General features: G+C 40.5%; 1 protein-coding gene across 5 annotated transcripts in view; it reads left to right on the top strand.

Moving 5' to 3' along the window:
* myt1la (myelin transcription factor 1-like, a) overlaps positions 1-16,408 on the top strand; it is a 92,890-nt gene that overhangs the window by 56,475 nt on the left and 20,007 nt on the right. For 3 of the 5 annotated variants that reach the window (XM_086265084.1, XM_086265083.1, XM_086265082.1), the window contains exons 10-14: positions 3,491-3,581; positions 10,236-10,346; positions 11,226-11,449; positions 12,944-13,227; positions 15,259-15,483. In XM_086265084.1, the coding sequence (XP_086121210.1) occupies positions 3,491-3,581; positions 10,236-10,346; positions 11,226-11,449; positions 12,944-13,227; positions 15,259-15,483 (935 nt within the window). Of the gene's footprint in view, positions 1-3,490; positions 3,582-10,235; positions 10,347-11,225; positions 11,450-12,943; positions 13,228-15,234; positions 15,484-16,408 lie in introns of all 5 variants that reach the window. The other 2 variants (XM_086265081.1, XM_086265080.1) reach the window with 1 other exon arrangement.

Here is a 16,408-nt window from a genome sequence, read left to right as displayed (position 1 = left end):
GTTTTCCTTAAAATCCTGAAATCTGATCAAAACATTCTTGGCTACATCAGAAGCACTGAAATATCGTCATAACCTCAAATGTCTGTGTAGATGCTCATCATCCAGGCCACAGTGGTCTTAAACCTGGACTTTAAGGCAGTTGGACTTCTTTTCAACTTCACAAAGACATCTCACCGTTTTCCAGAGAGGTGTCTTAACATACAATGGAGTCCCAAGTAATTAATCTGATGATATTAGTCACACTTTGGCTCATAAGAGGATGAACTACACACATGATGACAGGAGAGGTCAGCAACTCCGGTAACCGTAGACAATAAGATTCACTAAACACAAGCTATCTGCAGAAAAGGGTTCTCCAGAATAATAAACACAGTTATTAATGAATAAATATTCTGTAGTATTTCTAAATTAATGTGTATAAATGTATAAATAACCACATGTAAGCACTACATAAATCTGTAATTTGTCATCCTTCTGTGTTAAGATGTAGTTACAATATTTTTCTAGTCTAAAATGAACCACTGAGGCGTCAACAGTGACCAACGGTTATCCCATAATAACTTGCGTCTGCTATTCACTGCCACATATTTGTAATACAACATGGATAATGAGTTCTAGTTTGTTTGATGCTTGAAATGACTACAAAGTTGGCGATAAAGGGAGCTGCACTTCAGTGTCACAAACCTCTTTTTTCTGTTGTGTTACATTAACGAGTGAGCTGAATCGTGTTTATTTAGCTGCGCACTTTGAGGTTTTACTCATGCAGTCAGATCATTTCTGCCTCTGAGAGTTATATAAGACTGAGAGCACAAAAAACATTTCACATCAGACATCTACCCCCAAAATTTGTCTTTGGGACCAAATGGAAATAATTTACTGGTCAGAACTGTTTTTGTTTAGTTGTACTTCCAATTTGAGGAGATTTAAGGAATAAATGCTGACTTCAAATGACTTGTTAGATGGATTGTATCACAGTTAAAGTCGGACAGTGCTGGCAGTGTTGGCTGTTCACCATCATGCATCTGTCCTGCATGAGTCTGCATTTGTGTTCTGTCGTGTTGGACGTGCTAGATAATCTGGTTTTAACTTTGTTATGATCACGAGAACTTGTGAACGTCTTTGTCTAATCATCATGCGCGAATGAGCTTGTTTAACACATGTTTGATCAACTGAGAAGGTAGACCTTGATTGCTGCCAAACTTTATCAAGGGTTTTGAGTTTCAAAACCAACTGCGCTTTAAATGTTTATATATATATATATATATATATTAATGTAATTTCACTTCTGTCTGTTAGGAAGTCTCTACTAAAGTATCTTAATTATCTAAAGCAAACATACTGTAGTGCTGTTGTGGACACAAAGCTGCTTCTGTTCATACTCATGTTTACTGTGGCACCAGAAATAGTATTATTTTTCTTTTTTTGGTTCAATTTTGTGAACTGCTTTACTTTCTTTTCATTCTCCTCATCGCGTCTGCCTGAAGTCTTGTTTTGATTTCTGTGTCGCTGTTGTAACGTGAACAGCATGAAGAATCAGTTTGATCAACCTGCTGACTAAAAAACCTCAAAAAAAGACCTACATGAAATTACTTCCAACCATCTAAGCCTGCTTGAAGCATGCTCACTGAACTCACAGGTAAAACATTACATTAGTTTAGATGAGGCTTCATTCACCCTGGTGGAACAATTGAACACATAGACTGTACAAAAGATCGATAAGACATCAGCAGTTTGTTAGTCGTCAGTCATGCATGCCCAGAGACCGGTCAGTGACCCTCTAGTACCTAACGGTCACTAGGAGGAAAAAAAAGATATTCCCAAAGCTTTTTGGGAAGTGGATGCTGGAGTTTGCTGGCTGTAGCAAAGTGAAAAGGATGCAAAGAAGGTGCTGCACCAAAAACCTTCTTGCTTTGGCTATTTGCAGAGTACCACATTCACCCACAGTTTGAATGAAAGATGGCAAGTCTGCAAACACTCAAAACTGAAACTGAAACTCAAAAATGTGTGATGCAAACTGGAGACAAAGACCATTTCATGTCTTACTGCTGAAATCAACACATTTCACAATGTGCAACTTTTACTCTGAAGGTGAATTTTCTCTGTTTCCAGTTTTAATCACAGTTTGTTTGGTTTTTTTTGTTTTGTTTTGTTTTTTACAATTTCCCAACATTTAGCGATTAGTTGGGGAAGGCTTGCAGATAAATTAGCAATCAGAAGGAGGTTTTCAGTATGGCACTATATACCTCTAAGGAAAGAAAAATGAATAATATATAATAATAATATTCACCCAGCAACATCCAGCTATCTTGACCAGCCACTCGTCATAGGGGAATACACATTTTCGAGGCCTGCATGACTGGGTCTCAGCAGTCAATTTCACAGTGACTAGCAGGAACCACTGACAGCGACTGAGCCAATCAGAATACTCATTTGTCCCTAGCGAACGGTGGTTGCCAGGTGGTTGCCAAGCAGTCTCTTGTCCTCTGTGAACGAGGCCTGTTCAGAAGTCTTGCGCTGAACATTTTGGCTTTTAGCATCGTGTTGTTTTGAGACCAGGCATGGTGGGAGAGGACCGTATTTGATCTGTCAATCACAAGTGAGCCCTTCTGTAAACCATGCCCCGCTTTATCATCCTGCCTATTTTTCGAGTTGTAAGTCAGTCTGGTATATAAAACAAAAAGAAAAATGTATTGGCAGCAAAAACATTCAGCCTTCCAAATGAGACTTCACATCCTTTTTTACATATAGCTTATCTTCTGTATGCAACAAGGTAAAAATGACAAAAAGAAATACCTGCATGGACAATACAGAAAGATATTCAGACATACAGGTAAAAGCTTGCTGGGCTTTTCAATATCTAGAAACTTAAACTGTATATGAAGATTATACATATTTGAAAGAAACGATCTGAAACAGAATTTTAAACCTTCATTTATTACCAGACACATTCCTCTTCCTCCTGCGGAGTCATCAGCCATCCTTAACAGTGCATGACTAACTACTGCATCCAGTACAGTCTCATCTCATGAAATTTCATGACATGACCGCAGTGATCAAAAGGCAAATGAGAGCTGTGTTTCCTCAGTAGGAAGGGAATACTTGGGGCAATCATAACTACAAACGGAGAGCAGTTTAGAGGAAAGTTCGTGGGGAAAAAGGCAAAAAACACAGCACATTTACCTTAATCTTTAATGATTTTTGTGACAAAATAAGCCCCATGAGGAGGCATGTTTCTTAAACCGATGCAAAACATGAAGCACAGCTGAATCTGAGGTGGCTACAAGGGAAACAAAGAGGAGAACTGGCGACTTCCTGCTGTTGACGCACTTTGTCTTAGCGTTCATGCCCGTTTTGTGAAATTCTTGCCCACTGTCACATCAGTCGTGCAGCTGTAATCTGTGCATGCCTAACCGTCGAGCTGAACACCCGTTAACTCTCCTGTCTGCTCCTAACCCTGGCTGTCTTTCTCACCTTTTCCTCTCTGTCAAAGTCCTTGCCATGTATGAAAATGTTTTAAAGTGCCCTACTCCTGGCTGCTCTGGACGGGGTCATGTCAATAGCAACAGGAACTCGCATCGCAGGTGAGTGAGTGGCCTTTCGCCGGGCCGCTATCAGCTGATCCACACCTCCATCGTACAGATATCGTCAGTGTGTGTGTGGTTTCAGGAGCACATCTCCAGTCAAACTACTTGCTGATGCTTAGGTCCTGTACTCCATAAACTCTGATATGTTTGCTTTGGCTGAAAGGATTCTGCAAACTCATAACATGAAGTATTACTCATTTTTATTTTTGTTTATTATTATCATTTGTTAGTGTGCAATATGTAAGAAGCATTTACGAAGAAACAGGGATTTAAGTAGGAACTGGTAACTTATAGTTAATGGTATGATATGAATGGCCTTAATTCTGTGGAAAGTTAAAAACATAAATTTTTACATTACATTTCTGTGCCCCATACACCACACACTTATAGAAACATTGGTTTTATCAGCATTTGACCAGCATTTCTGAACAAGTCCACAGACTGGGCATCATTAATCGCTACAGGGGGTTTGGTCATGGACCCCTGCTGTTAGCTAAACCCTAACAGAAATACTGGAAACTAAGAATCAAAGTCTAACCACAGCATAAGTTAAATAATAGTCACAACACTAAATTGCCTCTGCAGAAGTGTTCGTTGCTTATAAAAAGTAAGTATGTAAATGAATAAAAACACAAGTATGTGCAACTTTACTTCTCAGTATGAAGGAAAAAAGTATAGATAACATAATCTATGTAAGTAAACTTCAGTGTTCCCTCTGTGTGGTTCACATAGTCCAAAAACTTGGAAGTTATGATGACTGGTAACTCTAAATCACCCCTAGGCGTGAATGTGAGTCTGATTGGTTGTCTGTGTGGTTATTAAAAATAGCTCTCTGATTGACTGGGTCACCCCACCCCTCTCCTAGTATAAGCTGAGTTTGGCTCCACCACCCACACAACACACTACAGGGTAAGAAGATGTAGCTAACAGATGGATGGAAGTATCAAAGTCCTAAATGCCTGAGTGCAAGTGAAACTCAAGTTATAAATAAGTATTTCAGGTTTTGAAAAATAAAAATGTGTTAAAAGTCCAGCATTAAAAACTGCTGCTCAATTTCACTTGTAGACTGTATATAAAAGAAGGACAGAGCTCCTGTGACATCACCCACTTGTTTATAAAGTGCTAATCTGGGGCTTTACTGACTCTTTCAAGCTGTTGGATTGCTGTTGTTGACTGTTTGGTGCTATATAAATAAAATTGAACTGAGACTTTGTTATTTGCTAGCTTGGTCCTCAGAGTCCTTATAATTCTTCTTCTAGACTTTAATATTAACAACTTTATTTATAAAGAATGGAAGAAAGTACATAAGTACTTTAGTACAGTACAGTCCAGAATTACACCTCCTAAACGGATTATTAACTCTGTTTGCAACATGTATGCCCAAAATGTAGAAATAAGTAAATGAAACACATAAAAATGAATGAATTACAAATCAAAATAACGAAATGAGCACATTCTTGGTCTTGATGCTACAGTCAGAAAGCAAAGGGCTATAATAAATTGTATTTATAAGTATAACAAATTCCTGGCTTAGGGTTTTTTCGCCCATTTTAGAAACCTGAATATAGAATTTAATATTTTTTTATTTATTTTAATATAATGCAGGAAATTTACAGTGGGGCAAAAAAGTATTTAGTCAGCCACCGATTGTGCAAGTTCCCCCACTTAAAATGATGACAGAGGTCAGTAATTTGCACCAGAGGTACACTTCAACTGTGAGAGACAGAATGTGAAAAAAAAAATCCATGAATCCACATGGTAGGATTTGTAAAGAATTTATTCGTAAATCAGGGTGGAAAATAAGTATTTGGTCAATAACAAAAATACAACTCAATACTTTGTAACATAACCTTTGTTGGCAATAACAGAGGTCAAACGTTTACTATAGGTCTTTACCAGGTTTGCACACACAGTAGCTGGTATTTTGGCCCATTCCTCCATGCAGATCTTCTCGAGAGCAGTGATGTTTTGGGGCTGTCGCCGAGCAACACGGACTTCCAACTCCCGCCACAGATTTTCTATGGGGTTGAGGTCTGGAGACTGGCTAGGCCACTCCAGGACTTTCAAATGCTTCTTACGGAGCCACTCCTTTGTTGCCCGGGCGGTGTGTTTTGGATCATTGTCATGTTGGAAGACCCAGCCTCGTTTCATCTTCAAAGTTCTCACTGATGGAAGGAGGTTTTGGCTCAAAATCTCACGATACATGGCCCCATCCATTCTGTCCTTAACACGGATCAGTCGTCCTTGACAGAAAAACAGCCCCATAGCATGATGTTTCCACCCCCATGCTTCACAGTAGGTATGGTGTTCTTGGGATGCAACTCAGTATTCTTCTTCCTCCAAACACGACGAGTTGAGTTTATACCAAAAAGTTCTACTTTGGTTTCATCTGACCACATGACATTCTCCCAATCCTCTGCTGTATCATCCATGTGCTCTCTGGCAAACTTCAGACGGGCCTGGACATGCACTGGCTTCAGCAGCGGAACACGTCTGGCACTGCGGGATTTGATTCCCTGCCGTTGTAGTGTGTTACTGATGGTGACCTTTGTTACTTTGGTCCCAGCTCTCTGCAGGTCATTCACCAGGTCCCCCCGTGTGGTTCTGGGATCTTTGCTCACCGTTCTCATGATCATTTTGACCCCACGGGATGAGATCTTGCGTGGAGCCCCAGATTGAGGGAGATTATCAGTGGTCTTGTATGTCTTCCATTTTCTGATGATTGCTCCCACAGTTGATTTTTTCACACCAAGCTGCTTGCCTATTGTAGATTCACTCTTCCCAGTCTGGTGCAGGTCTACAATACTTTTCCTGGTGTCCTTCGAAAGCTCTTTGGTCTTGGCCATGGCGGAGTTTGGAGTCTGACTGTTTGAGGCTGTGGACAGGTGTCTTTTATACAGATGATGAGTTCAAACAGGTGCCATTCATACAGGTAACGAGTGGGGGACAGAAAAGCTTCTTACAGAAGACGTTACAGGTCTGTGAGAGCCAGAGATTTTCCTTGTTTGAGGTGACCAAATACTTATTTTCCACCCTAATTTACGAATAAATTCTTTACAAATCCTACCATGTGAATTCATGGATTTTTTTTTTCACATTCTGTCTCTCACAGTTGAAGTGTACCTCTGGTGCAAATTACTGACCTCTGTCATCATTTTAAGTGGGGGAACTTGCACAATCGGTGGCTGACTAAATACTTTTTTGCCCCACTGTAGTAAAGCAGAATTTACATTTGATTACATTTGGTTACTGTTATGATGATGATGATGATGATGATGATGATGATGATGATGATATTGTTGACCAGGAGTTTTCAGTATTACTCCAGACTTGATCAGGTGCACACAGATATCTTCAGTTGCAGACTATTAAAATTAAAGAAAGTCTCTCACAAACTTTTTGAAGTGTTTCTTATTATTTAATTGTTAGTGGGTTATATTGTTTGTCATGTGTTATAAATGCTTCAGAAAGCACTAATAGCACAACCATCATCATGAGGTCCAGTTGAGCGAGTCCTTACCTGTCGCTCAGAGCAGAAACAACCAGAATAAGACAAAACTTTAAGTGTAAAAAAACATTAAAAGATTCGAACTTTGTAGAGTTGATTTAAAGGGAGAAAACTGCTAGAAAGAACAAACCCAGTATTTGTAGCTGGCTGTAAACATTGACATTTTAACATGGGAGGTTGTGGGGATTGAAATAATTTTGGGGCGCAACCTCAAGTGGCCATTAGGGGAACTGCAGCTTTTTGACGTGGTGGTTTCAGTTCTCATTTCTGGATGCTTCTGGTTGGGTATTGCTTTGTCCTTAAAACTGCAGAAATATAAATAAGTGCTCAAAATCATCGTAGAATGTGAAATCATAAATAGTGTTTCTGTGTTTTACCTGCCACTGTGGGAGTTTTCCTCTAAACAAGAACAGTTTGCAAAATCAGTTTTGGTTTTAACTCAACTCTGGCACAAAAAAAGTCACATTTTCTTTCAACAGCATGCAAAATGTTGTAATGTATTCCCGTTTAGGTGGAATTGTGGAGAAGGGACTGGAGAAGGAGAACCTGCATCACATCAGCAGTTCAGCTGTTTAACAGGCAGAGCAGAGCATGAAGTGCAGGCAGCACATATATGCACACACACACACACACACACACACACACACACACACACACACACACACACACACACACACACACACACACACACACACACAGTCAGACACTTACAAATGAGCTCACAGACAGCAGCACACGTGTGCTGGCAGACAGAATACACTCACACATACACATACACACTCAGACATGGCTACAGGGTGTGTTATGTAGCACAGCTCCACTGGGAAAGGAAACAAAGCACTAGCTAGCTAGCTTAGCTACTGTTAGCCACCAGCTTTCATGTCTGGCAGTCACCATGGAAACGCCTTCATAGCAGCAGCAGTAGCAGGCACTGCCGTGCTGATCTGTCACACACTACTCACACAGTAGCCCTGCCATGCTTTAAAACGAGTGTGTGTGTGTGTGTGTGTACTAATGATGTTTCATAGCCTCTGTGGGTATGAAGCAATTAGGAAAAGCCCAAAGTGGCAGGAGGGAGAAGCCACATCCCCAACCAATCAGCTTCTCCTTTACCCCTGTTTGCGCCACATGAGGGTCAGCAAGTCACACATTTTAATGACTGGTACATCTCAGAAGTACACAGGATGGAATTTTCCGTCCGACATCAAAAATTTTCTTCTGTTTATTCCAATTTTAATTTGTTTTTAAAGAAATTCACTTATCATTGTTGATGACATTTAATTATTTTCCCCAGAAGACCAAAAGCAGCTGCTTAATGAATGTGATCTAATCTATCACACAATCAGTCAATCACTGCAGCGGCCGATGAGCAGGATTAGATTTGTGTTTCTGCTTCCTGTGAGGTTGCACTTGGTTACGGAAGAAAAACAAATTTAATGATTAAAAACGGAGAAGGTGTTACCTTTTAACACTTATCACTGGGAGTTGGTGGGAAGTGACAGTTTTGTTAAGTGGAAGTGTCTTGTGGGACAGATAACCAAACTCTCCCAAATAACTGGAGAATACTCCGTGTGTGTGTGTGTTGTTAGTAAAGAGGCATCTGCCAAGAACTATTAATTTAGTCACTTATTCAACCAAGTATTCAGTTGCTGTATAAAGAGTCATGGGAGTAGATCCAGATACAAACACTGTAACAAAACAAATTTCCCACGTGTGGGACTAATAAAGGTTATCTTATCTTATCTTAAACTTTAAAGAGGATGAGATAGAGTGACCAACGAAATAAAGACAAAGGCCCGTTTTGGAACATGTCATTAAGGCTGTGAGGGAGTCTGAATTGGTTGATAAAAGAAAGATCATCAGTTACGCTCGGTTTGGAGCTTTGCATGCAAATCAATTCATAACTTTTATGAATGTTTTTTCTGTATTTTTGATATTCTGTCTATCTCCATTAAAATGGTTCAAGGTTAGAGGTTTTGCCGGTGATGTGTGAAGGAAAAATATGCCAAATCTGTGCTGCTGTTCTGTCAGCTAATCATCTTTGATGATTAGTTGTTTAGTCAGTTTTGTAAATATGTGAAATGGGAGGACAGTAAAGAGATACAAGAATGCTGTCACCTGGTCATTTACATACCCTCACTTAGTTTCTAGTCTCCACTTTTACTAGCCTCACATTATTGTTTTGGGCATCACTATGTTGATGTTTTTGGAGCGAGGACATCAAAGAATGCATAGACAAAGATACCCGGTCATAGCTAGTGCTAAATAACAGCCCAATAAAACAGGACAATTTATTTTCTTGCCATTTCCAAACTACAGCTTATTTAAAAGGTACCAACAGCACAACCACAGGCAAGAGGCCTGTTCTTATATGAAGCTGTAAACATTCTGCTTTCATGGCTGAAGTTGTACATTGATGTGGGAGTGGACTAGTGACTAACTTTTTGAGCCAGCCTCAGGTGGACATTAGCTAAATGTCAGTTTTGCACTGGCTTCATTTTCAGCCTAGAATTTTGCAGTTTGAGTGATGTACAGCAGCGGTCCCCAACCTTTTTTGCGGCACGGACCGGTTTATGCCCGACAATATTTTCATGGACCGGCCTTTAAGGTGTTGCGGATAAATACAACAAAAATAAAACTAGTACCAGTACCGAAAAAAAGAAAATTTATTCATAACACACGTGAAAAGACCAAGGAAAACCGAGTAAATGATAAAAACGATAACAAAATAACTCTGAAAACCGATAAAAACCCTGAAAACTATACATTTCACACCTGAGCCTCAACTCTCGCGGCCCGGTACCAAACGACTCACGGACCGGTACCGGTCTGAGGCCCGGGGGTTGGGGACCGCTGATGTACAGAAGCAGGAGTCACAAACATGTCTGTCTGTAAATTTAAGCAATACCTGTTTAGAAAAAAGTCACACAGAAAGTCAACTGATAAACCAGTTTGTCTTCTGGAAAGCAAGTCATAAAGTCAACACAAAGTAGGCCATTTTTAAATCCATAATTCATTTTGAACTGCTGGTACTGACAGCTGAACCGCTCTTCATTGAGAGCCAGATGCTGCATGTGTGTGTGCGTGTGTTGGTACAGTGTGTAACCAGGCCGTGTGCTGTCTCCCCCTCCCTAATCCTTCAGTCTGTCCGGCTGTCCCATCGCTGCTGCAGAGAAGATGGCGAAGGTCCACGAGAAGACTCACTCAACTGACAGCGGCAGTAAGACCAATCAGGCGTCAGACCGTGTCCTCAGGTACCGCCCACTTCAGTACAGTAAAGCAGCATATTTTGAATTCTGATAGCTTAGCAAGGGATGCCGAATTGCTCACTGAACTCTGAATATGGTATGTTATGGAAGCATTTTTTTTCTTTGGGGTTTTTTATATCTGGGATGTTGAATGGTGCAATGAAATTCCCACACATACAGCTCCAGATCATATCAAACATAAGGAACTGGGGATGCAGAACAACTAGTAATCCTCATTATATCTAGGTGCAGGTCACTAGTACTGTACATTCAACCACATGTGTGACTAGTTCAGATATGGTGGGAATTCCGGAATCAAAAACTATCCTGTGAATAATTAGCAAACACAAACAAAAAATTTTATTACTAAAAGTTTGCACTTATTTTGATGGAGAGCATCTCGCACCACCTTAAATGATCGGGGCAAGCTTAATAGTGTCTTTAAGCTTGAGACTTGCAAAATATTCCATAACAAAGAAAACCTTCATTGTTTTCTATTTGATGATGCAAAATGGTTTAACAATTTCCTGGTATATTTCTGAGTTGTAAGGCAATCTGGGAATATATGTTGCCTTTTTTAAACAGAATGTACTGAAAGCTGAAAGGATGTCAGCTAGCAACTAAATAAAAAGCTGGGCTTAAATATTCTTCCACAAAACAGAAACTCACCATCTTCTTCCACTAATTACCATTCGAAGTTTTTTAGGGATGCTGAATGGTGCAGCCAATTTTTTGGCGTAAAGGTAAATAACACAGACTGTTATTAGTTCTTTGAAAAAACAAAACAAATATAAAAAAAAATCCACTTTTTAATCCGAAGTAGGGATGCTAAATGGTGCAGTGAAGTTCGATCCCAGCCTTATTTACCCTCTGGCTGCCTTTCAGACCAATGTGTTTTGTGAAGCAGCTGGAGATTCCTGAGTATGGCTACAAAAACAATGTTCCCACCAGCACGCCACGATCCAACTTGGCGAAGGAGCTGGAGAAATACTCCAAGACCAGCTATGACTATGGCGGCTATGATGCCCAACACGGCAGCTACGGAAAGAGAGGTCTGACGACCAAGTCCCACCACCACGGACGAGACACCTCCCCGAAGGGATTCGACGGTGAGAAGAATGAACATACACAATTGCAAATCATCGGTCCCACATTTAGATCATGTGACAACAATTTATCGTATATTTTGATTGGTGATTTGCGTCTTTTGTTTGTACGGGGTCTGACATTCTTCTTACCTTTTGAAGAATATTGGAGATATTTATTTGAGTTAATGATGGATCCATGTGTCTAAAAAATTTATTATAGGTAAATTCAAAATCACCGTAAAAACCATGGTCAGGCTTATTGTGATTCCTTTTTTTGTTTGTTTGAAAGGAAAAAGAATCCTTCCAGATGATCCCACTCTTAGGGATTACTATTCATTTTCCTGTTCTGAGGAGAACATTTTGTATCCGATGTTAAAAGCATTATAACGTGCACAACGACACATGCTCTGTGCTGCTTGTCTTCTCTTTGTTATAGAGCTAAAAACACTGATGTTTTCGGCCTCTCCACATGGCTGGAGCAGAGTTATGGAAATGCCAAGCTAAGAGCCTGCCTCCTCTGAGCAGAGGATGGAGGGATGGAGGGAGGGAGGAGGTACAGATGGAGGGATTGTGAAACAGGAGAGATAATGGAGGCGAGCCCTGTTTCTTTGGCTGGGAGCCATTAGTGAGAAGCAGGCAGGAGGGAGATTTTTAGACGAGGTGTCTGAGCTCCCCTCTGTCACGACTCCCTCCCTGCCTCCCTCCTTTCCACCATTCTTCCCTCCATCAGCATCGTTCCGGCCTGCCGAGGCCGGATTCACCACCACGCAGCGTCTTTCTCTGGCTTTGCCCAAACATCTGTTTCTCTGTCTTATGTTGAATGACTCTATGTCTCCCTACTTAGCGCATAAGGCTGGTGTTCATATATGTTTTCTATCTGGCAGCAAATCCTTTAAACAGACCAAAAATGGCCTCTAAATACTTTGCTTATTGTTCCTGTGGGTCCATTTTTACATACTGAAGATACAAATATTGTAAGTAGTTACTTTTTAAAAAAAAGGTCAGTTATTTTCTGGGACAGCTGGGCATTGTATTCTTTCTTTTTTTTAGCAAATGTTACTCACAAAGAAGGAAATGCTGCAGTTCTTAGAATTTGTTCCAAATAAAAATCAGATGTAGACATCCAGTCCAAAGCATTTTCAATTCAGTGCTGAGGCAGGAACAGTCTTAAGATATGTTATCTTGATTTACGAGCTCTGATTTTGGCAAAGTGACCAAAAAAGTTGAACAACTTCAACAATCTCAGGCACTGAGCTTGTTTGAATTTTAGTTTGGAGTGGATTCTTGTTCTGGTCAATTCATTGTTTCCCCACTTAATCCTAGAAAGCCTTAAATTTCAATCTGTTTCTCTCGCTCTTTCTCCTCACCAGTCTGTCTTTTTTATTGCATATTCTTAAAAGCTAGAGGATCTCTCTGCAATTTTAAACCCCGTGCAAAAAACCCATCTGCTGAACAGCTTGGCCAAAAGCCAGCATCAGCCTAACAAATCAGCCATACTTGTGTGCACCCCTGCAGCTAAGCGCTACTGTAAGACGTCCAGCCCGGCCAGCAGTACGACCAGCAGCTACGCTCCCAGCAGCAGCAGCAGCCTGAGCTGTGGAGGAGGAGGAGGTGGAGGAGGAGGGGGAGGCGGTGGAGGTGGAAGCAGCGCCAGCAGCACCTGCAGTAAGAGTAGCTTTGACTACACCCACGACATGGAGGCGGCCCACATGGCGGCCACGGCCATCCTTAACTTGTCGACACGGTGCCGGGAGCTCCCGCACGCTCTGGGAGGGAAACCCCAGGACCTGCTGACACAGGTAATCTGAGGCGCTGCAAGTAAAAATGGGATGCCTGCCTTATTACATCACATCCCTAAACAATGGCAGGAGTGGGGGAAAAATAAGACAAGGCAGCTTTGTCTAGAGAGCGCAACTCAGAGACGAGCATTAGGAAAACATATCTAAATGTAATTTTGCCTAAAATTCTTCATACTCGTGTCGGACTTTTGGGTTTTAAGATATATTATTGACACATCAAATTTATTCTTTCACCATTTTATAAAAAAGGTGACATAAGGCTATGAGAAGAACATTCAAATCGATGTTCGATATTTTTAACTATTTGTATGATTATATTTGACTGATTTCCCAAAAAATCTCATCTCCAGAATTATTCATACTCTTTCTCTGTAGCCTTTATTTGTAGCTGCAGCCTCCAAGTACTTTATGCAGTTGAATATATTTCTACACGTCTCCACAATGATTTTGGTGAACTTCTCCAGGTCCTCAAAGTTTGAGGGTTTCTTTGCCATGATCTTGGTCTTTAGTTCTCTCCAGAAATTCTAACCGGGCTCAGGCCGGTGCGCTGGCTTGGCCACTCCAAAATATTTAGATTGTTGTCTGCAAATTGTTCCTTTACTAATTAGGCCATATGTTTTTGGACTGTAATCTGGTTAGATGGTCCATGCTGCCCAAGAATGCTGGATGAATGATTTTAATGATTTCTTCAGCTTTTAAAAGGTTCATCTGGGTCCATCCCGCCTTAGTGTTTGACCAGTGAGACTGTGTTTTCTGGGTGAATGCTTCACATTTCTTTCACCAAACAAAAGCCACATCTCTGTGGCTGAAGAGTTCCCATCTGACCATAACACTGGCAACCAAAATCGTAGCTCTGTCAGAGCTACAGAAACTAGATGAGCTTGTGTGTGCCTGTGTTGGAGGAGTGGTCACTGTCCATGAAAAGCCCCCTTGGATAGTGTTTGCTGCTGTATCTTCTTGAAATCTGTGTTCTGGTGTTGCTCAGATTTTGTAGAATTGTCTTAGTTGTGATGTGTGGGTTACTGCTGGCCTCCCATAACACACTTCTTCCCAGATGGCGTGTAACTTTGGGCTTTCTACGATGTCTCTTCAGGTTCTTGACTGTGTGGAATATCTTGTTCTTGTTAATGATGCTCTGTGGGTACAGGGACCTGGAATCATTTGGATATGGCTTTGGAGTCCATGGCATCCTTGACAACAATCAAAATATGTGACCAGAGCTCCTCACTTAGTTCTTACTCATAGCACATTCTAGTGCTGACCATGAACTGGCAGCATTTTTACCAGCTCCCCTCAGCTTCTCGGCTTCTGGACTTTTCTAGAAATTGACATGGATTTCTTGCCTAACATTGCTGAAAATACCTAAAATACCTACACTGTAAAGAAACAATAATCCTAATATTGAGGCAGGTGAAGAGTATGAATCATTTTGGACAGCATGTACAAATTATTATAAGTATTAGTATTTTTATTGTTATGCCCATTGTGTAAAATCAACATGCATCTGGAACATTCTATCACAACTACAATAAACTGAATAAAGTAAAATTTCACCCCTGAGCTTTCATGTAAAAGATTTCACAGGAGTACGAATAATTATGGGCATTACTGTTGATACAAATAGAATAAAATCATTTAGGCTAGCATATAGTAAGATAACAGTTAGATTGCAGTGATAGTAAAAGTAAAGGTGCAAAAAAGAAACAAATCAAAAGTAGTAGAAAAGTAGCATCACATTTAAGCATCACCTGGAAGTCTAGGAAATGTAACTGGATGCCAGCAGAGCAGGAGTTTAGTATGGAGAAGGGTTTATACAGGTCTTCTGGTTTGGCAGCAGCTTTTTGAATGACCTGAAGACTGAAAACATTTAAAACCTCTGTGACTGAGACTGTGTGTATACTAGCCTGTAACCTCCTGAGAACTTGTTAGAAATGATAAAATAAGCTTTTTTGAAAAAAAGCAACAATAATCACATAACAAAAATAAGCCCTCTGAATACCTCACCAGTATTCAGATTCCTTTGCTCTTCAGAGTCCAGTTGGCGATCTGGATGACAGCGGGGCGGTGGATGTGGCTGGTCAGCCAGGTGGCCCTGAGGGCAGCGGGACGGTGTTAACCCCGCTGCAGCCGATGTCTCCCCAGCGGCAGGCTCTGCTCAGCAGCCGCTGCTACCAGCTGAGCGACACCGACTGCTGGGACCTGCCCGTCGACTGCAACAAGATCAAACGTTTGGGAGACGAGCAAGACCACAAAGAGGTAACGGGAAGGTCTACACTGTGCAACACTTACAGAGCTTAGAATGAGCATTATGGGAATGAGGTTAAATACAACATGATGTTATTACAGCTTATATAGTTAATGAATGCATTAATTATACATACAAACAACTCTGACATGATACTTTTACTTCTAGAACTTATCATTTGGATGTTATGAACAAAACCTCAGAAATCACAGTTTGCACATATTATAAAGCTACTATAATATAAAATACAATATTTAATACAACACAATATAATATAAATATAATATAAAAGCACATTAACACCTAAATGTTCATAGTTAGAATACATTTCTGTTATGACGATGTTTCCAGAAATTATTATTATTATTTTTTTTTTTTGGGATGCGTTCAATTTAAAAAATTTTATTTGCAGTGCTGTTCGAATGTGTGTTTTTGATGCTGTTTGTCTGCCTGCAAGGTTTTTCAAAATCTGCCAAGTGAAATTTCATGAAACTTGGTTGAAAAGAAGAGCACTGACAAAGCACGTCTAAACATATTTCATTAAAATAGATCATGGGCCTTGGTAGAAGGTGTGTTTTTGTGGTTGATCTGATATCCTCGTGTTGGTGTTGTTCCCAGATCATCATACTAAATGTTCCAGGATCAACATTGCAAGTGACCAATCAGAATGTTGTGACGTCATACTTTTGCGACTTCGGGAAAAACCGGCGTAAAACAAAAAACTGTACTAAAGCTGCGTGAAACCGCCTCTGTCCGCCGATCAACGGACCCTGACCCTAACCCTAACCGTAACCCTTTAATAAACAGTAAGCAGAATTGATATTGTCCTTGCAACATTGGAATTTTATAAATGCACGAATGGCTTGGCGCGCAAAGGAATAACGTCACAACAATGTGATTGGTCACTTGCAATGTTGAACCTGGAACAACATTTTC

This window comes from Aulonocara sp. 'chitande type north' Nkhata Bay, linkage group LG15, assembly GCF_057382095.1.
Source record: "Aulonocara sp. 'chitande type north' Nkhata Bay isolate Kocher_YH1m ecotype deep benthic linkage group LG15, A_spYH_male_GT1.1, whole genome shotgun sequence".
NCBI lineage: Eukaryota > Metazoa > Chordata > Actinopteri > Cichliformes > Cichlidae > Aulonocara > Aulonocara sp. 'chitande type north' Nkhata Bay.
This window is presented reverse-complemented; position numbering and strand designations above follow the sequence as displayed.